The sequence below is a fragment of the Narcine bancroftii genome, chromosome 7 (assembly GCF_036971445.1).
Source record: "Narcine bancroftii isolate sNarBan1 chromosome 7, sNarBan1.hap1, whole genome shotgun sequence".
Taxonomy (NCBI): Eukaryota; Metazoa; Chordata; class Chondrichthyes; order Torpediniformes; family Narcinidae; genus Narcine; species Narcine bancroftii.
This window is the reverse complement of record NC_091475.1, coordinates 211,726,911-211,754,644: the sequence shown is the minus strand read 5'-3', so window position 1 is coordinate 211,754,644 and position 27,734 is coordinate 211,726,911. Positions and strand designations below refer to the sequence as shown.

At 50.0% G+C, this 27,734-nt stretch overlaps 1 protein-coding gene across 3 annotated transcripts in view; it reads right to left on the bottom strand.

The window, feature by feature from the left end:
- Positions 1 to 24,695, bottom strand: part of phox2a (paired like homeobox 2A) — a 43,969-nt gene extending 19,274 nt beyond the window's left edge. For 2 of the 3 annotated variants that reach the window (XM_069892565.1, XM_069892563.1), the window contains exon 1: positions 24,473 to 24,695. In XM_069892565.1, the coding sequence (XP_069748666.1) occupies positions 24,473 to 24,695 (223 nt within the window). The remainder of the gene's footprint in view (positions 1 to 24,472) is intronic. The other variant, XM_069892564.1, reaches the window with a different exon arrangement.
- Positions 24,696 to 27,734: the final 3,039 nt, after the last annotated feature.

Here is a 27,734-nt window from a genome sequence, read left to right as displayed (position 1 = left end):
CTGACAAAACCATGCTGATTACTCCCTATCAATCCTTGTACCTCCAAAAATTTGTAAATAGCATCCCTCGGAACACTTTCCATCAACTTGCCCACCACAGACGTCAGACTCACGGGCCTATAATTCCCAGGTTTGCATTTGGACCCTTTCTTAAACAGAGGAACCACATGTGCCACCCTCCAATCCTCTGGCACTACCTCCATGACCAGTGACATTCTAAATATCTCTGTTAATGGCCACCCTGTCCACAAGCCTCCCTGAGTGTCCTTGGGAATATTTTGTCTGGTCCCGGAGATTTATCCACCTTTATCTTTTTCAACACAGCCATCACTACCTCGTCAGTTATCTTTATATGCTTCATGACCTCCCCACTATTTTTCTTTACCTCAACTGGTTCAACATTTTTTTCCCTAGTGAATACCGAGGCAAAGAAATCATTCAAAATTTCCCCCATCTCCTCTGACTTCTCACTCAGCCTTCCCTCGCTATCTACAAGGGGTCCAATTTTATCTCTCACTAATCTTTTACTTTTAATGTACTTATAGAAACCCTTTGGATTTATTTTTACTCTGTCAGCCAAAGCCTCTTCATGCCTTTTTTTGGCCTTTCTAATTTCTTTCTTAAGATTCCTTCTACACTCCTTGTAGTCCTCCTTCAACTTCTCAGCTCCCTGCTCTTTATACCTCTTGTAATCCTAACCAAATCCTAACCAAAAAATCCTAACCAAATTTCCAATATTCCTCGAAAACCAAGCCTCCCTATGACTTCCAGCCTTTCCTTTGATCCACACTGGGACATAACTACTCTGTACCCTCAAAATTTCTTTTTTGAATATCCTCCATTTTTCATTAGCATCCTTACCTGAAAATATCCTGTCCCACTCAATACTCCCCAAATCCCTTCTTATTCCTTCGAAATTTGCTCTTCTCCAATCCAGAACCTCAACTTTAGGCCCCTCTTTGCTCTTCCCTAAAACTAAACTTCTGCCCGAAGGGAGCAGTGAGAAGAGGTTGTGACCAGGGTGACAGGGGTCCTTTATGGTGTCGGCTGCCTTCTTGAGGCAGCACCTCAGATCGATGTCTACAGTGGACGGGAGGTCGGTGGTAAGCTTGGCTGGGATTGGAATGGAGGATAATAAATTTCCTCATTTCAACATTTACAGCACGGTAACGGGCCCTTCTGGCCAATGAGCCGGAGCTGCCCAGATACCACACAACCCACAAGCCCTGTATGTTATGAAGGTGCGTTGATGGAGGATTTGTGAAAGGGCAGCAAATGGAGGAGATGGTCATCAGCAGGCAAACGGCGTGTCAACCCTTTACAGAGTTCAGGCTTATTGTCAGAGAACATACATGACATCACATGAGATCTTTTACCTGGCCAAGTATTAAAAATCTGTGCTGACCAACTTACCAAGATATTCGCGGATATCTTCAATATCTCACTCCAGCGGGGCATTGGTACCCACCTGCTTCAAACAGGCGTCAATCAAATCAGTGCCCAAGAGGAGTGCAGTGACCTGCCATAACGACTATCGATTATAATCAATATTTGACCGTCAATTGAAAGGGTAGTTAAGAAGGTGTATGGTGGGCTGGCCTTTTTTAGTCAGGGGATTGAGTTCAAGAGTTGTGAGGTAGTGATGCAGCTCGGCAAAACTCTGGTTCGACTTCACTTGGTTCTGGTCACCTCATTTGGAGAGGAGATTTACCAAAATGAGAGAACGAGTCTCATGAGGCAAGGTTCACAGAGCTCGCGCTTCTCTCTTTGGAGCCAAGAAGGATGGGAGGTGCAGTAAGCACAGTGCTTGGCTACAGCGCCAGGGACACGAGTTCGAACCCGGCACTGTCTGTAAGGAGTTTGCATGCTCTCCCCGTGCCTTCGCGGGTTTCGTCCGAGTGCTCCGACTTCCACCCTTCAAAATGGACGGTGGTCGTAGGTTAATTGGGGGCTATTTGGGAGCTCACTCTGTCACCATACTATCAAAATTTTAATTCAATAGGAGATTATGAGGGGCTTAGACAGGGTGGGCAGCCAGCACCTTCTTCCCAGGCAACAATAGCAAATCCCGAACATTTGGTTGTCAATATGCAGGCAACGGGATAATCATCCCTCTTGTGTTCACCGGTTTCCGCTCTCTGGGGTTCTGTTTCACTCTGAACTGCCACTTTGGGCTGGCCCATGCTTTCATTACACTGTGTCTGTTTCTAGCCAACGGTGGGTTTAAACTAGAAGAACTCCACTCAAGCTAGTGTCGATCTCTGGAACTAGTCTCCCACGTGTTTCACAGTACTATCTCTTTCTTCTTTGGCTTGGCTTCGCGGACGAAGATTATTGGAGGGGGTAAAAGTCCACGTCAGCTGCAGGCTCGTTTGTGGCTGACAAGTCCGATGCGGGACAGGCAGACACGGTTGCAGCGGCTGCAGGGGAAAATTTGTTGGTTGGGGTTGGGTGTTGGGTTTTTCCTCCTTTGCCTTTTGTCAGTGAGGTGGGCTCTGCGGTCTTCTTAAAGGAGGTTGCTGCCCGCCAAACTGTGAGGTGCCAAGATGCACGGTTTGAGGCGATATCAGCCCACTGGTGGTGGTCAATGTGGCAGGCACCAAGAGATTTCTTTAGGCAGTCCTTGTACCTCTTCTTTGGTGCACCTCTGTCACGGTGGCCAGTGGAGAACTCGCCATATAACACGATCTTGGGAAGGCGATGGTCCTCCATTCTGGAGACGTGACCCATCCAGCGCAGCTGGATCTTCAGCAGCGTGGACTCGATGCTGTCGACCTCTGCCATCTCGAGTACTTCGACGTTAGGGGTGTAAGCGCTCCAATGGATGTTGAGGATGGAGCGGAGACAACGCTGGTGGAAGCGTTCTAGGAGCCGTAGGTGATGCCGGTAGAGGACCCATGATTCGGAGCCGAACAGGAGTGTGGGTATGACAACGGCTCTGTATACGCTTATCTTTGAGAGGTTTTTCAGTTGGTTGTTTTTCCAGACTCTTTTGTGTAGTCTTCCAAAGGCGCTATTTGCCTTGGCGAGTCTGTTGTCTATCTCATTGTCGATCCTTGCATCTGATGAAATGGTGCAGCCGAGATAGGTAAACTGGTTGACCGTTTTGAGTTCTGTGTGCCCGATGGAGATGTGGGGGGGCTGGTAGTCATGGTGGGGAGCTGGCTGATGGAGGACCTCAGTTTTCTTCAGGCTGACTTCTAGGCCAAACATTTTGGCAGTTTCCGCAAAGCAGGACGTCAAGCGCTGAAGAGCTGGCTCTGAATGGGCAACTAAAGCGGCATCATCTGCAAAGAGTAGTTATCTAGATTCTGGTTATTTCAATGTTTCTAGTTTTGTTGTGGCTGGAAGGCGCCACTCCTTTCGCTTCATCGGGGACTAAGAGGCTGGGATTTTAAACATCCATTGATTTTTAATTGCTGTTTTACAAACTTAACCAACTCCGGGAGGTTTGTCCAATGGATCTCCTTTCCACAAATGTGTTACTTCTGTCTTCAGCAGGGGACAGGCATCTTGTAAACAAGGCAGCACCCCCTCAGGTAAACTGGTGAGAATCCATTTGTCTCCCTCCCTCTCTAAAAACAGTGGCACTCTTTCGTTCAAATCTGGAACCAGAGTAGCATGCAACACTAAAGGGCTTAATGTGAGGGGAAGAGAGTTTAGGGGAGACGTCAGGGGGAGGTTATTTTTTACACAGAGAGTGGTGGGTGCATGGAATCCGTTGCTGGGGATGGTGGTGGAAGCTGGTACAAAAGGCACATTTAAAAGACTCTCAGACAGGGAGGTGGTCATAAGAAAAATAGAAGGTTGTGGGTGTGAGGGAGGGAAGGGTTAGATTATTGTGGAGTAGGTTTAAGTAGGTCTGCGCAACATCATGGGCCGAAGGGCCTGTACTGTACTATTTTTCCTCCCCACGGAAGCTGCCTGACCTTCTGGACTCCCCCCCACTTCCCCTTTAGTTCAGGTTACCTGCGATCACTGTGACCGGTACTCTGTTCTGACGGGATTTGTTCCCTCTCTCCACGTCACCTCCTCCCAGATGACTCCAATCTTCCCCCTGCTCTACAACTGAAAACATGCTACCATGGAACACAGAAGCAGGCCCTTTGGCCCTTATAGTCTATGTCAGCTTTCCGTTAACCAGTGAGGGTTCTTCAAAGGGAGGGGGGTAGGTCACAAACCAACAACGAGCTGACGTGGAGTATCGTGCGGCCAATTATCCCTTTAGGCAGATAAAATAAAGAAGGTGTACAATGTGGAAATGGTGAACGATTGTAGGTAACCTAACAGAATGTTACAGAGTCTAAAGACATTGTAAGATGATACAAATAAACAATCTGCTGGAGGAACTGAGCAGGTCCAGAAGCATCCATGGGAGAAAAGGAGCGGTCAACATTTTGGGTCGGAACTCCTCGATCAAGTCGAACACCAGGCTCCAAACTGGACTCAGATCTTCAATCTGTTCAGGTGCTTCCGCAGTGACCTCCTCCATGTCGGAGAGGCTGGACCTACCCTGGGACTTCTCTTCCACAGTGGCCTCCTCCATGTCGGAGAGGCTGGACCCACCCTAGGACATCTCTTCTGCAGTGGCCTCCTCCATGTCGGAGAGGCTGGACCCACCCTGGGACATCTCTTCTGCAGTGGCCTCCTCCATGTCGAAGAGGCTGGACCCACTCTGGGACATCTCTTCTGCAGTGGCCTCCTCCATGTCGGAGAGGCTGGACCCACCCTGGGACATCTCTCATCTCTTAATTGAGCACCTTCACTCCATCTGCAGCAACGGTAAGGACCTCCCGGTGGCCCGCCACCTCAGTGCCGCACCCTGCCGCCGCACTGAGGTGGATCTACCAATCTGTGTCTGGTCTCCCTGTCATGGAGAGGGCCACATCGGCAGCACCGGAACAGTTTAAAGATCTGAGTTCAGTTTGGAGGGCAGGAGATCTGCCTGGCATTAGACCGACGAATGGTTCCAACCTGAAATATTAACCATCCTTTCACTCCGCCATTGCTACCCCAACAATAACACCATCTACAAATTTGCTGACAATAACACCATCTACAAATTTGCTGACGATACCACGGTAGTGGGTTGGATAAAGGAAGGGGATGAGTCAGTATACAGGAGGGAGATTGAAAACTTGGCTGAATGGGGCACCAACAACAACCTCTCACTCAATGTCACCAAAACTAAGGAGTTGATTGTTGACTTCAGGAAAGGAAAGCCAGAGGTGGAAGATCCAGTGATCATTGGGGGATCAGAGGTGGAGAGGATGAGCACATTTGAGTTCTTGGGAGTCACTATCTAGGAGGATCTTTCCTGGACCCAGCACACCAATTGCATCGTGAAGAAAACATGTCAGAGCCTCTATTTCCTCAGGAGTTTGCGGAGGTTTGGTATGACATCAGAAACCCTGGCAAATTTCTACAGAGGTGTGGTGGACAATATGCTGACCGGCTGCATCACGATCTGGTACGGGAACACCAATACTCCTGAGCGTAAGGCCCTGCAAAAGGTAGTGGACACAGCCCAGGACTTCACAGGAAAAACCCTCCCCACCATTGAGAACATCTACGGAGGACGCTGCCGTCGGAGAGCAGCAGCAATCATCAAGGATCCCCCACCACCCAGCACATGCCCTGTTCTCGCTGCTGCCATCAGGAAAGAGATGTCGGTGCCATAAGACTCGCACCACCCGGTTCAGGAACAGCCACTCCCCCTCCACCACCAGACTCCTCAACAACCAACCCAATCAGGGACTCAGTTAAGGACTCTGATTTGTGCACTTTAATGATTTTCTTTTCATTCTCTCTGGGCTGCACAGTCAGTTTGTTCACATTTGTTATCTGTTTACAGTTTTTTACTTGTTTATATGTGTACATTGTGTCCAATTTTATTTTGCACTGCCAATTAGTGGTAATTCTGCCTGGCCCGCAGGGTCGCGTCTGTGCTCTGAGAGTAAATGTGAAATCTGCTGAGTTCCTCCAGCAGGTTACTTGTTCCAGATTCCAACACCTGCAGACTCCTGGGTCCCTGTAATATTCTGTTAGTTCTTCTAATTGCCACATTGGGAAACAACCTTTCTACATCTACTCTGTCAATCCCTTTCAACATTCAATGAGATTTCCCCCCTCATTCTGCTAAATTCCAATGAGTACAGACCAAGAGGAAAGGAGGGAGAGTGCCAGTGCAGAGTACCCCTGTGCAAGTGCCCCTCAGCAACATGTATTTGGCTTGGATACTGATGGGGGGAACAGCCTATCAGGGACGAGTCGTGGGGGTCAGGTCTCTGGCACAGGGGCTGCCCCTGAGGCTCAGAAGGGAAGGAGGGATAAGAACAGGGTAATTGTGGTTGGGGACTCACTTGTCAGATAGGAAGTTTGTTGGACGAGATCGGGGATCCAGGTTGGTCTGTTGCCTCCCTGGTGCCAGGGTCCGGGATGTTTCTGATCGAGTTCACAGAATTCTGCAAGGGGAAGGTGAGCAGCCAGAAGTCGTGGTCCATGTGGGGACCAATGACTTAGTTAGAAGTGGGGATGAGGTCTTGAAACAGGAATACATAGAATTAGGCAGGAAGTTAAAAAACAGGACCTCTAAGGTAGTAATCTCTGGATTGCTGCCCGTGCCACGCACTAGAGAGGGTAGTAATAGGAGGATGTGGAGGATGAATGCGTGGCTAAAGAGCTGGTGCAGGGGGCAGGGAATAAGATTTTTGGATCATTGGGATCTCTTCTGGGGAAAGTCGGACCTGTACAAAAGGGACGGGCTCCACTTGAACTGGAGGGGGACCAATATCCTGGCAAGCAGATTTGCTAGAGCTGTGGGAGAGGGTTTAAACTAGTTTGGCGGGGGGGTGGGGAGCAGAGTTTGAAAGCAGTGTCTAGGGTGCATGGCCACCTAGTTAAGAATGATAAAGATAACAAAGGAAGGATGGAGGTTAAGGTAAAAGGTAGAATAGGGAATATATGTGAGGGTCATTCTGTGAAATGCATGTACTTAAATGCAAGAAACATAATGAACAAGGTAGATGAGCTTAGAGCATGGATTGGCACTTGGAATCATGATGTGGTGGCAATTAGTGAGACCTGGTTACAGGAGGGTCAGGACTGGCAACTAAATATTCCAGGATACATTTGTTTTAGATCTGATAGAACAGGGGGTAAAAAAAGGGGAGGAGTTGCTCTGCTTGTTAAGGACATTACTGCCGTGAGGTGGCAGGATGGTTTGGAGGGATCGTCCAGTGAGGCTGTTTGGGTGGAATTGAGGGGTGGAGGAGGCATGAGGGCACTAATAGGAGTGTATTATAGACCACCAAATGGGCCAAGAAAATTAGAGGAACAAATTTGTAAGGAGATATGTAATAAACATAAGGTAGTGATCATGGGAGATTTTAACTTCCCTCAAATTGATTGGGATACCCATACAGTAAGAGGGCTGGATAGGCTAGAGTTTGTCAAATGTGTGCAAGATAGTTTTCTTAATCAATTCGTAGAGGAACCGACTCGGAACGGTGTAATACTGGATCTCCTGTTGGGGAACAAGATAGGTCAGGTGTCTGAGGTTAATGTTGGAGAACAAATTGGGTCTAGTTATCACAACTCTATTAATTTTAGGGTTACAAGAGAAACTTGTCCGTGAACTACTCTTTGCAGATGATGCCGCTTTAGTTGCCCATTCAGAGCCAGCTCTTCAGCGCTTGACGTCCTGCTTTGCGGAAACTGCCAAAATGTTTGGCCTGGAAGTCAGCCTGAAGAAAACTGAGGTCCTCCATCAGCCAGCTCCCCACCATGACTACCAGCCCCCCCACATCTCCATCGGGCACACAAAACTCAAAACGGTCAACCAGTTTACCTATCTCGGCTGCACCATTTCATCAGATGCAAGGATCGACAATGAGATAGACAACAGACTCGCCAAGGCAAATAGCGCCTTTGGAAGACTACACAAAAGAGTCTGGAAAAACAACCAACTGAAAAACCTCACAAAGATAAGCGTATACAGAGCCGTTGTCATACCCACACTCCTGTTCGGCTCAGAATCATGGGTCCTCTACCGGCACCACCTACGGCTCCTAGAACGCTTCCACCAGCGTTGTCTCCGCTCCATCCTCAACATCCATTGGAGCGCTTACACCCCTAACGTCGAAGTACTCGAGATGGCAGAGGTCGACAGCATCGAGTCCACGCTGCTGAAGATCCAGCTGCGCTGGATGGGTCACGTCTCCAGAATGGAGGACCATCGCCTTCCCAAGATCGTGTTATATGGCAAGCTCTCCACTGGCCACCGTGACAGAGGTGCACCAAAGAAAAGGTACAAGGACTGCCTAAAGAAATCTCTTGGTGCCTGCCACATTGACCACCGCCAGTGGGCTGATAACGCCTCAAACCGTGCATCTTGGCGCCTCACAGTTTGGCGGGCAGCAACCTCCTTTGAAGAAGACCGCAGAGCCCACCTCACTGACAAAAGGCAAAGGAGGAAAAACCCAACACCCAACCCCAACCAACCAATTTTCCCTTGCAACCGCTGCAATCGTGTCTGCCTGTCCCGCATCGGACTTGTCAGCCACAAACGAGCCTGCAGCTGACGTGGACTTTTTACCCCCTCCATAAATCTTCGTCCGCGAAGCCAAGCCAAAGAAGATTAATTTTAGGGTAGTTTTAGGGAAGAGCAAAGAAGGGCCTAAAGTTGAGGTTCTGGATTGGAGAAAAGCAAATTTCGAAGGAATAAGAATGGCTTTGGGGAGTATTGAGTGGGACATGATTTTTTCAAGAAAGGATGTTAATGAAAAATGGAGAATATTCAAAGAAGAAATTTTGAGAGTACAGAGTAGTTATGTCCCAGTCTGGATCAAAGGAAAGGCTGGAAGTCATAGGGAGGCTTGGTTTTCGAGGAATATTGGAAATTTTGTTAGGAGAAAAAGGGAGGTGTACAAGAGGTATAAAGAGCAGGGAGCTGAGAGTTTGAAGGAGGACTACAAGGAGTGTAGAAGGAATGTTAAGAAAGAAATTAGAAAGGCCAAAAAAAGGCACGAAGAGGCTTTGGCAGACAGAGTAAAAATAAATCCAAAGGGTTTCTATAAGTACATTAAAAGTAAAAGATTAGTGAGGGATAAAATTGGACCCCTTGTAGATAGTGAGGGTAAGCTGAGTGGGAAGTCAGAGGAAATGGGGAAAATTGAATTGAATGATTTCTTTGCCTCGGTATTCACTAGGGGAAAAAAATATTGAACCAGTTGAAGTAAATAAAAATAGTGGGGAGGTCATGAAGCATATAAGGATAACCGAGGAGGTAGTGATGGCTGTGTTAAAAAAGATAAAGGTGGATAAATCTCCAGGACCGGACAAAATATTCCCTAGGACACTCAGGGAGGCTAGTGGACAGTTAGAGGGGCCATTAACAGAGATATTTAGGATGTCACTGGTCATGGGGGTAGTGCCAGAGGATTGGAGGGTGGTTCATGTTGTTCCACTGTTTAAGAAAGGGTCCAAATGTAAGCCTGGAAATTATAGACCTGTAAGTCTGACGTCTGTGGTGGGTAAGTTGATGGAAAGAGTTCTGAGGGATGGCATTTACAAATATTTGGAAGAACAGGGATTGATAGGGAGTAATCAGCATGGTTTTGTCAGGGGTAGATCATGCTTGACAAACCTGATTGAGTTCTTCGAGGGGGTTACAAAAAAGATTGATGAAGGGAAAGCTGTGGATGTTGTCTATTTGGACTTTAGTAAAGCTTTTGACAAAGTTCCCCACAGGAGGTTAGGAAAAAAGGTGGAGGCATTAGGTATAAATAAGGAGGTAGTGAAATGGATTCAGCAATGGTTGGATGGGAGGTGTCAGAGAGTAGTGGTAGAAAATTGTTTGTCCAATTGGAGGCCGGTGACTAGTGGAGTTCCTCAGGGATCGGTCCTGGGTCCACTATTGTTTGTTATATATATTAACGATCTGGAAGAAGGGGTGGGGAATTGGATAAATAAGTTTGCAGATGATACAAAGATTGGTGGTATTGTAGACAGTGAGGAAGATAACCGTAGCTTAAAAAGGAAGATAGGAAAGCTAGAGGAGTGGGCTGAGAAATGGCTGATGGAATTTAATACAGATAAGTGTGAAGTGTTGCATTTTGGAAAGGCAAATCTAAATAGGTCATATAGATTGAATGGTAGACAATTGAGGAGAGCAGAGCAACAAAGGGATTTAGGAGTTATGGTAAATAGTACCCTCAAGGCTGATACTCAGGTAGATGGTGTGGTGAAGAAGGCATTTGGAATGTTGGCCTTCATAAATCGGAGTATTGAATTCAAGAGTAGGGAGGTTATGATGAAATTGTACAAGGCATTGGTGAGGCCAAATTTGGAGTACTGTGTACAGTTTTGGTCACCAAATTATAGGAAAGATATAAACATAATAGAGAGAGTGCAGAGAAGGTTCACGAGAATGTTGACAGGATGTCAGGGCTTGAGTTACAGGGAAAGGTTGAGCATCCTGGGGCTTTTTTCTCTGGAGCGTAGAAGATTGAGGGGGGGATTTGATGGAGGTGTTCAAGATTTTAAAAGGGACAGAAAGAGTCAACGTGGATACGCTTTTTCAGTTAAGAGTGGGGGAGATTCAAACTAGAGGCCATGGTTTGAGATTGAAGGGGGAAAATTATAAGGGGAACATGAGGGGAAATTTCTTCACGCAAAGGGTGGTTGGGATGTGGAATAAGCTCCCGGCAGAGGTGGTTGAAGCAAGGACATTATTTACATTTAAGGAAAGACTGGATAATTACATGGAGGGGAGAAGATTGGAGGGATATGGACCTGGTGCTGGTCAGTGGGACTAGGAGGGTGGGGACTTATTCCGGCATGGACTAGTAGGGCCAAACTGGCCTGTTCTGTGCTGTATATGGTTATATGTGATAACCATTTCATTCCCAGAATTGTCCTTGTAAACCTCCTCTGAACCTTCTCTAGTGTCAGCTCATCCTTTCTTCAACAAGGAGCCCAAAACTGCTCACAATCCTCCACGTGAGATCCCACCAGAGCCCGTGACAATAAGAAATGACAGTGGATGCAGCAGGGACTGCAGAAGCAGACCACATCCCAGCTGTAGAACCACAGACTTGCACCCTTGTTCCAGCTGAGCCTCTGGCTTTTCTGTTGCATTCCAGCCACACGATCAGCATGAAGAGCAGGTCAAATCCATCCAGCAGTCCAGTAGACCTCTTCTCAATCGTTGGGGAAGGAAGATGTCCTTGGGGACATTAGGGTTAGGGTTATGGTAAGGTGCCATTGGAAAGACCCTACTCCCCAATAACCTGCTCACCTATACCCAGCTTGGTCCAACCGTGGAGCCAAGAGCTGACATCCGGAGGCAACGCTGAATGGCGTTTGACTGACCATAAAGATTGGAGGATATCAGCAGGTCGTGCAGCATCCATTGTAGGCAAATAGGCAGTCAACTTTTTGGGCCTGAGCCCTTCTTCAGGAACACCATAATCCATGGAGACTCCTAAATAAGAAGGTTGGAGAGGAGCGCAGGCTAGAGGTGTGGAGGGGGATGAGCTGAGAGGTGCTGGGGGGAGGGAGGTGCATAAGACCATGGACAGATTTGTCCATGAGGGGGACGGGGTGTGGAATTGATGGGGCTGGCCACTGGGAAGTCCTTGCTGTTTCAGAGGTTTTCAATGTAATGATCTTCCAGTCTGCTCTGAATGAGTATGCTATCAAGGGACCATGGACATCAAAGGGTCTCACCCCACTGGCTGGTCAAATCTCCCACAAAGGGAAACCAGGTGAACACGAACAGTCCTCATCGAGGGGTCAGCAGTTGAAAGATCAAGAACTTCAAATTCCTGGGTGTCAGCATTTCTGAGGATCTCTCCTGGAGCCTTCATGTCGATGCAGTTACTCAAGAAGACTCACCACCAGCTGTACTTGGTGAGGAATTTGAGGAAATTTGTTATGTCCCCAAAGACTCCTGCAAATGTCTGCAGATGTACCGTGGAGAGCATTCTGATCGGTTGCATCTCTGCCTGGTATGGAGGCGTCAACTCTCAGGACAGGAAAAGGCTACAGAGTTGTGAACTTGGTCAGTGCCATCACGGGCACCAGTCTTCACTCCATCCAGGACATTGACAAGATCTTAAGAACCCCCACTACTCAAGCCATTCTTCACACTATTACCATCAAGGAAGAGAAACAGGAGCCTGAAGATGAACGGCTTCTTCCCCTCTGCCATCAGATTTCTGAATGGACCATGAACCACAGACACCACCTCCCTTTCTCTTCTTTTGACCAAATTGATTTTTAAAAAAAATGTAATTAATGGCATTATTTGCACCTGTGATTCTACGGCAAGCAACAAATTTCATGTTGATGCCAATCTGATTCAGAGGAACATGTTGTGGTAATTGGAAGTTAACCATCCCAGCCCCAGCACAGCTCTACGAGATTTCCTCTGGGCAGGGTCCCAGGGCCAACCATCTTCAGCTGCTTCACCAGTGACCCCTGTTCCTTCAGAGGATCGGATGTGGGGGCGTCGCTATTGATGGTAGAACGTTCAGTTCCATTCTCAACTCAATGAAACAACCCCCCTCCCTGCGTGCAGGAACGACGATCAGATGGAAGCCTCAAGTAACGTCTGTATCACAAAGGCATAACCATCGCCAACCAGACAGAGTCAAACCTAACCCTGGCATTCGATGGCATTTCCATGGATGTTCTGGGGGAGATGGGGGGTTGGTTTCAGCCCCCAGAATGGACCAGAACCATCCCGGTAGATACAGTCACTGCAGGAACAAGAGAACACACCAGGGCCCTTTTCACCAGACCAGGAATGTGATAGAACATTTGGTGTAGCCTCAACGAATGTCGAGAAGGTTGACACCATCCAGGACAAAGCCGTCTGCTCGGTTGTCTCTCTATTCCAAGCCCGCACCTCCTCTATTGTTGGAACACAGTGACAGCTGTACACTTGGGAGTACATGAGGCAATATTACACAGACAGTCAAACTGCTGAACCACTGACAACCTGCCCAGGCAAACCTTTCATGACTCTACTAATTATTTAACAATCATATTTACTTATTTTAATATTTGTAAATATGTACTCTGCATACCAATTGTTTCTCTGCATGTATGTTTGCAGCAGTATATAACACGAAGGTCTGCAGACCCCGCGGTTGAAGTTAAAACACGATGCCGGAGAAACTCAGCAGGTCAAACAGGGTCCTTTATACAGCAAAGGTAAAGACACATAAATGACGATTTGGGCTTGAGCTCCTCATCAAGGGAAAAATGTCGGCAGGCCTCTGGGGAGGAGTGGGGGTAGAAGCACAATCCCAAAGGCAGGAGGTAATAGATGGAGAAGGGGGGGAGGGGACAGCAGCAAACAGGGGGCAGGAGGGATGGCTGGGGGAATAGAGAGGGAAGGGTGTGGAGAGCTGGGGGAAAGAGGACAAGGGGAAAGGGAAGTGGGGGGGAAGGGAGAGCAGGTTAGCAGTACCCGGAGGTCAACATTCAAGCCATTGGGCTGGAGGGTGCCCAGGTCGAGGACTGGAAAACATTGTTTTGTCCGGTTGTACTGGTACAAACAGATGATAAATAAACTTGCTGGAGGAACTCAGCCGGTCTCGCAGCATCTTTAGCAGTAAGGATATGTTACCAATGTTTCAGGTCTGAGGCCTTCCTCAAGGTATGAGTGAAAAAAAAGGTCAGGCGTCTGAATTAAAGGCCGGGGGAGGAATAGGGACCAACAGACAAAACAGATGCCTGCCTCTTACACTCACACCTTGAGGAAGGGCTCAGGCTCAAAACATCGGTGATTTATCTTTCCCTCCTATGGACGTTCCTGTGTTCTCACTACAATCACCACGACTGCAGACTTTCTCAATAAATAAATTGAACTTGGAGCAAGCATACAAAAATAAAACAGGGTCGCAGGAGGCTGCAGGCCCTAGAATCTGGATCTTGATAACAAGCAGCTGGGTCAAGTAGCGTTGAGGGGGAGAATGATCATCATTTCAGGTTGGAGCCCTTTGAAAAATCTAACACCTACAATGACTGCAACACCCCCTCCCCTCCAACAACTCCACCCGTACCTTCTGCTCTGGTATATCGGGAAAGCAGTCAACATATATTACCCACCCCACCCCAGTCTTCTCCCTCCTTGCGAGTGGCAGAAGATAAATAAGTCTGAAAATAGAAACCTGCAGATTCAGGAACAGTTTCTTCTCTGCTGTTATCAGGATCCTGAATGATCCTCTTATTTACTGTTTCGACGGATACGTTTTTCTCTGTAACTATTCTCTGCACTTTTGTTTCATTTTTCATGACCTGTTGTAATCACGGGTGGATTGACATGCCTGTCTCAGTACTCGGGGAAAATCAGTGGACAATAAGCAGTGAGCGCCGTCCACAGAACACACCCACCCCCAGTCCCTCTGAAACCCACTCTCCCACCACTCCCGAGTAGGACAAAGGGCAGTGCATGCAGGTGAACACCACTGGCTGCAGGTTCCCCTCCATCCTGACCTGGATATCTATCGCCGGTCCTTCACCATCACCGGGGTATAAACCCCGGGACCCCTCCTCTCCAGAAATGGGGGTGAGGGGGCTCCCTTCAACGAGGGGTTGAAGATGGAGGTTCCACCCCCACCTCTCCTTCTTGGGGGTAATAAGAGATAGGCAATACGTTTTGGACTGGCCCGTGACATCCAGATCCAAAATAAGAAAAGGTAAAAGATAAATTGACTGGTGAATTTCATTGTAATGTAGCTGCTGTGGATGGAGAGATTTGTGAATGAGGTCACGGTAAATGATCGGGCACCGAGGAGTGGGGAAGAACAGAGGGACCTGGGAATACAGGTACAGAATTCCCTGAAAGTGGCGTCACAGGTGGACAGGGTTGTAAAGAAAGCTTTTGGCATCTTGGCCTTCATAAATCAAAGTATTGAGTACAGGAGTTGGGATGTTATGGTAAAGTTGTACAAGACATTGGTGAGGCCAAATTTGGACCATTGTGTGCAGTTTTGGTCACCGAACTACAGAAAAGATATCAATAAGATAGAAAGAGTGCAGAGAAGATTTACTAGGATGTTGCCTGGAATTTGGGAACTGAGTTACAGGGAAAGGTTAAACAGGTTATGACCAGAGGACATGGGTTAAGGGTGAAAGGAAAAACGTTTAGGGGGAACTTCTTCACGCACAGAGTGGTGGGGGGGGGGGGGGATGTGGAACGAGCTGCCAGCTGAGGTGGTGAATGCAGGCTCGATGTTAACATTTAAGAAGAATTTGGATAGGTACATGATGGGAGAGGTATGGAGGGCTATGGACTGGGTGCAGGTCAGTGGGACTAGGCAGAAAAATGGTTCAGCACAGACTGGAAAGGCCGAAGGGGCCTATTTCTTTGCTCCAGTGTTCTATGGGTCATGTGGAAGGAGTTCAGGCTGGGATGGGAGGGGACATGTGATTCAAAGTGGGAAGGGGGGTGCTGGGTTTGGAATGAAGACTCTGGGCAGCATTGACCCTGACCACAGTCTCTGCCACAGACCAACAGGGCTCAAAGCTCCATTAGCAGAGCCCGGCCATGTTTAGCCACCTTCAGATGACACCACACATGGTCCAAATTAAACTGTTCAGCAAATCAGACTTCTGGGAAAGAGCTCTACCCTCAGTGCCTTGCTGTACTGCTCTCACATCAAGAAGAAGAGCTAAGGGGACTAGCAGGTCAGGCAGCATCCATGGGGAGAAATGGTCAGTCGCCGTTTTGGGCTAGGACCTTTTAAGAGACTAAAAAGGGAAGGGATGAAATCAGGTGTTGAGGGGGAAAATGACAGTGGGAAAGGAAACTGGGGAAGGACTGGGTATTGGAGAGAAGGCATGAGAGATGGAGACGGAGGTCACTGGAGGGTGGTATGGTTAGTGAATGAGTGGTATAGTTAGTGTATGGGCAGTACAGTTAGTGTATGGGTGGTGCGGTTAGTGTATGAGGGGTGCGGTTAGTGTATGGGTGGTGCGGTTAGTGTATGAGGGGTGCGGTTAGTGTATGGGTGGTGCGGTTAGTGTATGAGGGGTGCGGTTAGTGTATGGGTGGTGCGGTTAGTGTATGGGCGGTGCGGTTAGAGTATGGGCAATACGGTTAGTGTATGGGCAGTACGGTTCGTGTATGGGCAGTACGGTTAGTGTATGGGTGGTATAGTTAGTGTATGAGCATTATGGTTAGTGTATGGGCGGTGGGGTTAGTGTATGAGTGGTATGGTTAGTCTATGGGTGGTGCGGTTAGCGTATGGGTGGTACGGTTAGTGTATGAGTGGTATGGTTAATGTATGGGCGATATGGTTAGTGTATGGGTGGTGCGGTTAGAGTATGGTGTATTGAAGTACGGTTAGTATCAGGGCAGCACGGTTAGTGTAGCAGTTAGTGCAATGGTGTTACAGCACCAACGATTGGGATTGGGGTTCGAAACCCATGTGATCTTTAAGGAGTTTCTCCATTCTTCAAGGGTTTTTCATAGGGGCTCCAGTTTCCTCCCACCATTCACAACGTACCAGGGTTGCAGGTCAATAGGGTGTAATTGGATGGCACGGCCTCGTGGGCCAGAAGGGCCTGTTACTGTGTTGTACGTCAAAATAAAAATAAAAAATACATGGACAGGAAGGGCTTAGAGGAATGCGGACCAAATCCAGGCATTCTGGATCTCGCGCAGAATGCCAACGTGGGCTGAAGGGCTAGTTCCGTGCTGGATAATTCTCTGACAACGACCAAGGTAGAAATTAAAATAAGAGCTGCCAGAAATAGAACTAGGAAAACAGGTGATGAAAAAGAGCAACAGCAGGCCCAATCTCGCTAGGTTAGTGATTAGTTCAGTGACATTTCCCAAGGGGATAAAATTATTTTTTTCTCTCTGGAGCATTGCAGTGGGTATGAATTTCTATCTCACAGCCCAGGTAAGATCATGACCATGTCTGTCGTGTTGCCACATTCTGCCCATGTCCACAGGTTTTCCTGCCTTCCCCCCACCAGAGACTCTGGCTTCCTCCCCGCATCTATTGGGCTGATGGGTTCATTTCCCCTAGAGTCTGAGTCAGTGGTAGGACAATTGGACTGGGGGAGGTTGAAGACTCAGGTGTCAGCCTCGATTTCTCTATGGGCTGAAGGGCCTATCTCTCTGCTTGTCCATGATGAATGACTGCAGGGCGCAAATGTTCACATGATACAAGCGATTGAAGGAGGAGAGCAACAGATTTCAAGGCGGCGAGCGGCTGGAGAGAGGGCAGAGAGGTGGCATTAAATGCTGAGAATTGTGTGGGGGGGGATAGAATGAGAAAGGACAAAAATGAACAGAGAGTATCATTCTAAAATGGACAGGCAGATCTGCACAATATTGAAACTGGCGGGTAGAAGAAAAAGGGGGTTAAACAGTATCTCGGACTGGGGATTTTATAAACGGCTGGCACAGAGTGCGGGAGCAAGGGAGTTCATGGTGAATCCTCGATGGGCCACAGTCAGGGAATGTTGCCAGGACTCCGGAGGGCCTGAGCTGCAGGGAGAGGTGGAGCAGGCTTGGGCTTTATTCCCTGGAGCTCAAGAGGGTGAGGGGAGATCTCACAGAGGTGGACAGAATTATGAGGAGAATAGATCTGGTGAAGGCAGAGAGTCTTTTGCCCATAGTCGGGCAATCAAAGGACACAGGTTTAAGGTGAGGGAGTGAGGGAGAGATTTAACAGGAATCTAAGAGGTAACATTTTCACACTGAGGGTGGTGGATGTGTGGAACGGGCTGCCTGTGCAGGTGCTCTTGCCAAGTTTAAGAATCATACATGGATAGGATGGGTTTAGTGGGATATGGGACCATATGCAGGCAGGTGGGGCAAGAGTGCGTGGGGCATTTGTGGCTGGTGTGGGCTGGGCAAGTTGGGCCAGAGAGTCTGTTCCCATGCTGGGTGGCTCTGGGTCCAGACCTCGGCCAAACTTTGGGGAAGGTGTGACATATTGGAGAGGGTGCAGAAGAGATTTCCCAGAGCGACCACAGGGTCAAGGGATCTTAGTTCTGGGGATGCTCTGGGGAACCTGAGGGTCTCTGAGGAATTTCCCAGAGCGACCACAGGGTCAAGGGATCTTAGTTCTGGGGATGCTCTGGGGAACCTGAGGGTCTCTGAGGAATGGGAGAAGGTGTAAGGTGATTGGATGGAGGGATTTGAAATCCAGAAGGTATGGATGGAGAGAGAGTGTTCCTACTGGGGGAAGAAGTCAGAGAATGAAGGCAATTGGATTGAATTGAATCAAATCATTTTTTGTCACATCTACCAAAATAAAGTGAAAAAGCTTTATTTTGCCTGTGATCCAGGCAAGTCAACCTCTTCACCACAGAGCAGGTGGTGCAGGTGGTGATCAATGGGGGAATCAGAGGTGGAGAGGAGGAGCAAACTTAAATTCTTTGGATTCATGGACCCAACACACTAATGTCATCATGAAGAAAGCATATCAGTACCTCCACTTCCTCAGGAGTTGGCGGAGGTTTGATATGACACCAGAAACCCCGCAAATTTCTACAGAGGTGTAGTGGAAAGTGGGCTAGTTGCCTGCATCATGGTCTGGTATGGGTATGGGTATTGGTGTCCAGGACATCACAGGCAAAACCCTCTCCAATATTGAGAGCATCTACAGGGAACGTTGCCGTCGGAGAGCAGCAGCAATCATCAAGGATCCCCACCACCCAGCACATGCTCTGATCTCGCTGCTGCCATCAGGAAAGAGGTATCGGGGCCACAAGACTCGCCCCACCAGGTTCAGGAACAGCTGCTCCCCCTCCACCATCAGACTCCTCAATGACAAACTCAATCAGGGACTCATTTAAGGACCCTGACTTGTGAACATTATTGATATTTTTGATTTTCTGTATGTTAATTTTCAGTTTGTTTATGTTCGTTATCTGTTCACATTTTTTATCTATTTATATATTTATGCTGTGTAAGGTTAATTTTTGTTGCACTATTAATAAGTAGTAATTCTGCCTGGCCCACAGGAAAAGAATCTCAGGGTTTTATGTGATGTTATGTATGTGCTCTGACAATAAATCTGAATCTAAGAATAAAAACATAGTGGTATGATAGAACATAGAACACGACAGGACAGTACAGGCCCTTCGGCCCTCATTGTTCTGCTGACCCATATATTCCTTTGAAAAAAGTACTAAACCCTTCTTGCCTTGTAACCCTCTATTTTTCTTCCGTCCATGTGTCTGTCTCTCTTAAAAGCTCCTCAAGTTCCAGCCTCCATCACCACCCCCAGCAAGGCCTTCTAGGCCCCCACAACTCTCTGTAAAAAACTTATCCCGACACCTCCCCTAAATTTCCCTCCCTTCACTTTGTACACACGTCCTCTGGTGTTTGCCGGTCCTGCCCTGGGATAAGGTACTGGCTGTCCACCCTATCTCTACCTCTCAGAATCTTGCAGCCCTCTATCATGTCTCCGCTCATCCTTCTTTGCTCCAAAGAGAAAAGTCCCAGCTCTGCCAACCTTGTCTCATAAGACTTATCTTCCGATCCAGGCAACATCCTGGTAAATCTCCTCTGCCCCCTCTCCACAGCTTCCACATCCTTCCTGTCATGAACTGAACACAATACTCTAAGAAATTTGAAGAAAGTTGCCATATGACCTCTCGACTCCTAAATTCAAAGCTCCTATTAATGAAGCCCAGCATCCCATCGGCCTTAAAACAAATGTATTAAATAGACAAGTACAGTACATCATCTTGAACCAACTAGGGGTCCAGTTAAAAGTCTGACAATAGCAGGAAAGAAACTGACCAATCTGGTGCAGTGGCCTAACAAGAGGGGGGTGCAGGGGGAGCGACCATTCCATTCCCCTGAGCACATTTTTCAAAAGTGTCGCCTCCCCCCACCCACCGATCCAACCCTCCCCCCTGGTCCAAACCCCCCCCCACCCCCCAATCTGACACCACTGTAAAATTAGTACAGCCCACCATTCAACCACTGGTATGTGTTGAGGCACCTTTTTTAACATGCTCAGCAACCCCACCCCCAACTTTAGAACCTGGTTTTCCTCCTGATCTGGTGGTGATTTCAGGTTTTAAATTAGTAGAATGAGAGTAGAAACATATAAAATTCTGCAAGACGGAGATAAGGTGGAGGAAGGTAAGGTGTTGCCATTGGTGGGGGAGACCAGAACTAGGGGACACAGCCCCAAGATCCACTGTAGCAGATTTAGGACGGGATGAAGAGGAACTGCTTTTCCCAGAAGGCTGTGAATCTGGGGAATTTGCTGCCCGTTGAAGCAGTGGAGGCGACCGCTTTAAATATATTTAAGACAAGGTTGGATTGATGGAGGTACCAGCTGAAGTGATCAATTTGGGTTCAATTTTAAGAAGAACTTGGACAGGAACATGGATGGGAGAGAGATGGAGGGATATGGACTGGGGGCAGGTCAGTGGAGCTCGGTGTCCACTACCCGCTGCAGCGTCTTGGGCGGAGCAGTTGCAGGGAGCCCTGGACGACGTCTTTCCGCCCCACACCTATTCCGTGACCTTCAGGACCTCGCCAAAATCTCGGTCCCCTCTTGTGTTCTCATCGCCTCAAGTTGAAGAAGCCACTCTCGGCCCTTCAAAGTCAAAACACAAGGCTGGAGAAACTCAGCAGGCCAAACAGTGCAAGTTTAAAGATAAACTAGCTCACATTGGGTTAGGGTTAGGGTTAGGGTACTTGTGATCACTGAGGTGTCTTCATTGACTCGTATGTTTTGGTCATGTCCCGTGTTAGAAAAATTTGGGAAAGATATTTTTAAAACTCTCTCAATGATACGAGTTATTCAATTCCACCCGAAGCCCTTCACTGCTCATTTTGGAATTACAGATGTAGGTTGTTGACCAAGTGATAGCTTTTTCAACACTTTTAGGGAGACGAGCCATTTTACTTCAATGCAAAGACTTTGATTCTCCAACATTATTTCAATAGCTTCTCATGCCAGATCTTTCTTAAATCTAGAAAAAAAATTAGAAGTCCTACTTTAGACACATGAAACCATTTATTGATGACTTTCCTGGGATAGAACTGGGGGATTCTATGAATTAACTCTTCCTTTCCAGACAGAATATAATTCTTGCCATTTTTGGGATCTGGAGGTGGGGACCGGAGCTCTGTTTTAACCTGTTCGACAGATCCTGGGGATGGGCTACTCAGTTGGTTTGTTCTTTGCTTGTTGTTTTTTAATTTTTTTTAGTAGATTCGTTTTTTTTTAATGTATAATATTGCAATCATTTCTTGATCTCGGTTTTCTTTGTTAGGAGAATTATTTCTAATATGTCACATTTGGAATTTCGATCAGACGATGTAGACGCGAACAGACCATTTGACTTGCCTTATTATTCTGTGTTTAATATGAAATCTTCATAAAAAGATTGGAAAAAAGGTCAATCCGTATCCTTTATGTAGCAAAGACAGACACGGAACCAGCGTTTGGGTTTGATCAAGGTAGGAGCCAAATGCTTCTTGTTCAAAGCAGCATGAAGCTCAATCCCGAAACGTCGGTTCTGTATCTTTACCTTTCTCTGAGGAAAGAGACTGTTTGACCTGCTGAGATTCTCCAGCGTCGTGTTTATACTTCAACCGCCTGCAGTTTTACCCCTCTCGCCCCTTCAATCCAAAAGGGCTGCAATGGATCCAACTTTCAAGACTCAGGATTGGAAGGAAACAGGGGGAATATGCCCCAACATTTCCTTTCTCCTGCCTCAATCCGCACAATTTGCACCGCACCAGAGAAAGAGAGAGCAGCAAAAAGGACCCCGTTCCCGAGAGCCTCACCCTCCCTGTCCCCAGGGTCTCTGCACCAGCCCCGGCTCCGACCGCCTCTGATTGTTCGCTGCGGTTAATTGTCGACGATCAGTTTTATCGTCGCTGGAGTCATTGAAAGGGATATTTCCCCCCCCCACCCCATCCCTTCCCCCCCCACCCCATCCCTTCCCCCCCACCCCATCCCATCCCCCCACCCCATCCCTTCCCCCCCACCCCATCCCTTCTCCCCCAACCCATCCCTTCCCCCCCACCCCACCCCATCCCTTCCCCCCCACCCCATCCCTTCTCCCCCACCCCATCCCTTCCCCCCCACCCCATCCCTTCTCCCCCACCCCATCCCTTCCCTTCCCCCCACCCCACCCCATCCCTTCCCCCCCACCCCATCCCTTCCCCCCCCACCCCACCCCATCCCTTCTCCCCCACCCCATCCCTTCCCCCCACCCCATCCCTTCTCCCCCACCCCATCCCTTCCCCCACCCCATCCCTTCCCCCCACCCCACCCCATCCCCCACCCCATCCCTTCCCCCCCACCCCACCCCATCCCCCACCCCATCCCTTCCCCCCCACCCCATCCCATCCCCCCACCCCATCCCTTCCCCCCCACCCCATCCCATCCCCCCACCCCATCCCTTCCCCCCACCCCATCCCTTCTCCCCCACCCCATCCCTTCCCCCCCACCCCACCCCATCCCCCACCCCATCCCTTCCCCCCCACCCCATCCCTTCTCCCCCACCCCATCCCTTCCCCCCCACCCCATCCCATCCCCCCACCCCATCCCTTCCCCCCCACCCCATCCCTTCCCCCCCACCCCATCCCTTCCCCCCCACCCCACCCCATCCCCCACCCCATCCCTTCCCCCCCACCCCATCCCTTCTCCCCCACCCCATCCCCCCCACCCCATCCCTTCCCCCCCACCCCACCCCATCCCTTCCCCCCACCCCACCCCATCCCCCACCCCATCCCTTCCCCCCCACCCCATCCCTTCTCCCCCACCCCATCCCTTCCCTTCCCCCCACCCCACCCCATCCCTTCCCCCCACCCCACCCCATACCCCACCCCATCCCTTCCCTTCCCCCCCCACCCCCCACCCCGCGTCCGGAGTTGCAGCGATCGAGCGGTTCGTTCCCTGAAATTTTGCCCTGTTTTCCTGAACCGGGGTGGGGGGGAGATGATAAAATGAGCCAAGATTTCGTTTGGAAGTAAAAAAAACTCAACGAAATATTATTTAAAGATCAGGAATAGATGAAATCGTTGACGTTTTTTGGCGTTTAATAAATCTCAGGCAGGAATAACCAAAAAGGGCGAATGAAACTCGGGAGCTTCACCCTCCACCGACCCCACTCTCTGCACCGTCAATTTTTGATCCAACCCCCGAAAAAACCCCCAATTTCGAAGTGGAACCGCCTTCCCTTTGATTCCTGAGTGAGGATTATTTTAAGACGTTTCCCTCCCCACCGGAGCCCGGCGTCAGAGAACGAAATCGTGGAGGGATTAACCCTCTTGGAGGGGAGCATCTCGGGGAGGGTCTGCTCCACAGGCAGAGAACCGGAGAGAGACAGGTGAAAGGAGATTTAAAGACAGGTAGAAATGCATCGAAATAGATAGGAAGTAGAGGCAGGTGTGAATAAATGGAGGGAGTCAGAGAGAGAGGCTGGAGAAACTCAGCATCCACAGAAGATGGTCAACATTTCGGGCCGAACCCCTTCGTCAGGGGCCGATTGACAAGGACTTCCTTCGGCACTAAACGCCAATGGTTGGCCCCCTGGGTTCCTCCGGCCCTTTGCTCGTTGAATGAGAGAGAAGGGAACGAGGGGAGGGGGTGAACGAGGGGAGAGGGGGTGAACGAGGGGAGAGGGGGTGAACGAGGGGAGAAGGGGTGAACGAGGGGAGAAGGGGTGAACGAGAGGAGGGGGCGAACGAGGGGAGAGGGGGAGTGAACGAGGGGAGAGAGGGGTGAACGAGGGGAAAGGGGGTGAACGAAGGGAGAGGGGGAGTGAACGAGCGGAGAGGGAGTGAACGAGGGGAGAGAGGGAGTGAACGAGGGGAGAGAGGGAGTGAACGAGGGGAGAGAGGGAGTGAACGAGGGGAGAGAGGGAGTGAACGAGGGGAGAGAGGGAGTGAACGAGGGGAGAGAGGGAGTGAACGAGGGGAGAGGGGGGAGAACGAGGGGAGAGAGGGAGTGAACGAGGGGAGAGAGGGAGTGAACGAGGGGAGAGGGGGAGTGAACGAGGGGAGAGGGGGGAGAACGAGGGGAGAGAGGGAGTGAACGAGGGGAGACCAGAGAAGGGGAGATGGAAACAGACAGTCTTGGACACACCTCGGCTGCGCTGTGGAATTGTCTCAGGTGATGGAAATGTTCAGGGCTGGGGAGAGCGACTCGAAGTGAATCCGTTTATAAGTGTGTAGGTTGAACCCTCCGCAACTTCCAGCCTATTGCTCAGGGAATCCTGTGCCCCGATCGTTATTAATACGGGGAAATTATTCCGTTGGTTTTTTTTTTGCGCTGCGGAGATTTGATTTAATACTCAAGAGTTTTCTTGAACCAAATGAGGGCGTTAAATGTGCGCCGAGCGGGGGATGGAAGAACCCCCTCATCGAACTCAATTCCCCTGCAGTTGCCTCCCCTCTGCCCAGTCCCACAGGCTGGATCCCGCCCCGGGACAGTTCCCGCGAGCCCGTGACATTTACCTGTGGTGTACGGCGCGCTCTGGTGATCTCGCAGGGGTCCCAGGCTGCAGTTGGCCGTGGCCAGGGTGGGACAGACCGGGCCGTTTCCGAAACTGGACCTGATGTGATTGTATTGAAAGTTGTTGCTTTGGCTGCAGGGGCTGAAATCTGCATAAGCCGAAGCTTCCATCGCGGCCATGCACGAGTCGTAAGAATTGAGGTAGGCGTAATCCATTTGAAACATAGACCGCGGGCTCCCGGCTGCTCAGACAAGAAGATTGGGGGGGGGGTGGGGGGTAAAGAGATGGGGGGGAGGGAAAAAAGAGGAGGTTCGGGTTTGGAGAAAGGAGAGCGTCCCCTCGGAGTGAGGAGGCGAGCGCGACTGGCAGCTCAACCCGCGCGGGGTCTGTTCAAGCCGCACCGGGAGGCGACCTAATAAAGTTGCCGGCACTTGGAAACAATGCGATGCTCGGACTGATTTTTACATGACAATACATCCTGACTCGATTGGTTTGGAGATCCAGCGGCTCGTCCGCTCCAATCTCCTCCCATGCATCAATAATCGTGCCATTTAACCCCTTCGGGTATCCCCTCGGTCCGTTATATCACTCCCCCACACACCCATCACTCACACACCCACTCACATCCCCATCACCCACCCCCCACAAACACACCCCCCTCACATCCCTACCCACCCATCCCATCACCCATCCCACCCACCCACCCCAATCAACCCCACCCACACCCTCCACACACACATTCCACTCCCCATCACCCACCACCCATCTCCACACACACACCCCACTCACATCCCCATCACCCACCCCCCACACACCCCACTCATATCCCCATCACCCACCCTCCCTCACACACACACCCACTCACATCCCCATTACCCACCACTCACCACACACACCCCCCACTCACATCCCTATCACCCACCCACCCATCCCATCACCCATACACATCCAACCCCAACATACCCACCCACCCCCATCTACCCCACCCACACCCTCCACACACACACATTCCACTCCCCATTCCTCACCCCTTCCCCACCACCCATCGAGCCACTTCCCATCCACCCACAAACCACACTCCCACCCACTCCCCACCTCGCATCCACTTACCCCCCCACACACACACCCAAATGCTCCAAAACTACTCTCCTCACCCCCCCCCCCACCCACACCCCCACACACCTGCATCAACCATAAAACTTTCACCAAGTTCCAAATCTGCTTCTTTACTCATGATAAAATCATCCACAAAAAGGCTTTTTGTGAGATGAAACAGGAGAGATCGAGATAGATGGATAGATGGGTAGATGGATAGATGGGTAGATGGATAGATGGGTAGATGGATACATGGGTAGATGGATACATGGGTAGATGGATAGATCGGTAGATAGATAGATGGGTAGGTGGATAGATGGATACAAAGAGGGGAAGGCGAGGGAGAAAGACAGTTTATGAGAGAAAGATTCAGAGGGGGTAGAGAGGAGAAAGGGGAAGTGGATAAGAATGGGGAAACGGGAGAGAGTTAGAGTGGGGGACAGGAGGGGTGGGGAGGGAGGGGAGATATGGAGAGAAGGAGAAAGAAAGAGGAGAGGGAGGGAGGAGGGAGAAATAGATGGGGTGGAAGTAGGAAGAGACGGAAGAAAGAGAGGGAGACAGAGGGGCAGAGCGGTAGAGAGGTGGAGGAGGCAGGGAGAGGGGAGAGAGAGAGAGGAAGGGAAAGAGGGAGAGAGAGGGCTGAGGGAGAGGGAGAGAGGTGGAGGAGGTAGGGAGAGAGGGGAGGGAGAGGAAGGAGAGGGGAGGGAGGGGAGGAAAGAAGAGGAGGGAGAGGGAAAGGAGGGGAGAGAGGTGGAGGAGGTAGGGAGAGGGGAAAGTGGGAAAGGAAAGGAGGGAGGGAGGGAGGGGGAGGTGGGGAGAGAGGCAGCAGCCCCTGTTGAAGGAGCCGCGGGCGGGGGGGGGGGGGGGATAATTTGCTATGGTTCTTGCTGGGAATTTTGATCCCTGTTGCAGATTTTTTAAATTTCGAGTTGCTGATCCGGCCGTTCTCTCCACGACATCATTGTTCAGTCATTTCTATCTGTTCTAATTGCTCGTGACTTTTTCTTGCTCTTGTTGTTGGGATGAAGTTGAAAACCCTGGGGCTTGTGCGCGCTCCCAGACCTGGCCGGCATCGTTCACACAGGGGCTGGGTATCAGTCCGGGAGGCACCGGCGCCGTTCACACTGGGGCTGGGTATCAGTCCGGGAGGCACCGGCGCCGTTCACACAGGGGCTGGGTATCAGTCCGGGAGGCACCGGCGCCGTTCACACTGGGGCTGGGTATCAGTCCGGGAGGCACCGGCTCCGTCCCTCCCTGGCAGGGTCGCTCCGCATTGCTTCCTCCCCCCAACCTGGGCTCTCCGCCCGCGGTGGAGTCGGGTGAGCGCTCTCTCTGCCACACGGAGCGAAGAGACGAGGTGGTTCAGTCCGCAGAGCGGAGACGCTGCCCGTCCGTGCGCCAGGTTGAGCCGAGTTTAATCTGTACCCAAGATCGGGAGTGAGTCCAGATCGACGGCAAAAGCCGGCGTTCATCGTTCCTTCTTCCCCGGACCTTTATTTTGGGGGTTAGAACCGCAGCAGGCCCTTCGGCCCAACCAGTCCTCACCGACCAAACCAGCCCCGTTTGTCTGCGCTCGGTCCACATCCCCTAAACCTTTCTCCCATCCATCTACCTGTCTAAATCTAAAGATTGTCCCCACTTCTACCCCTCCTCCGGCAGCTCGTTCCACCCCCCCCCCTCCCCGCATGGAGGAGGAGGTCCATCAGATCCCCTTTTAAATCTCTGTCCTCTCGTTTTCGATTCACCCACACTTATGCGCGCCCCTGGTAATTCCATTACAAATATTAGAGCCGCCCCCCTTTAGTCCCCTAAACTCCGTTTTAAAAGTCCGTTTTAATCTCGGAATAATCAAGCCTTCCACTAATGTCACCCCCCCCCCCCACCCCGCACACGCCCCTCAGTTCCAGCAACATCTTTGTGAATCTTTTAGAACCATTACAGCACAGAGAAAGGTCCTTCTAGTCTGTGTGGAAACATTATTCTGTCTCGTTCCATTGACCTGCCCCTCCATCCCCCTCCCATCCAGGGGTCTGTCTAAATTCCTTTTCAATGTTAACATTGAGCCCGCATTCACCACTTCAGCTGGCAGCTCGTCCCACACCCCCACCCCTCTCTCTGTGTGAAGAAGCTCCCCCCTCATCTACCCCCTAAACTTTATCCCTTTCACC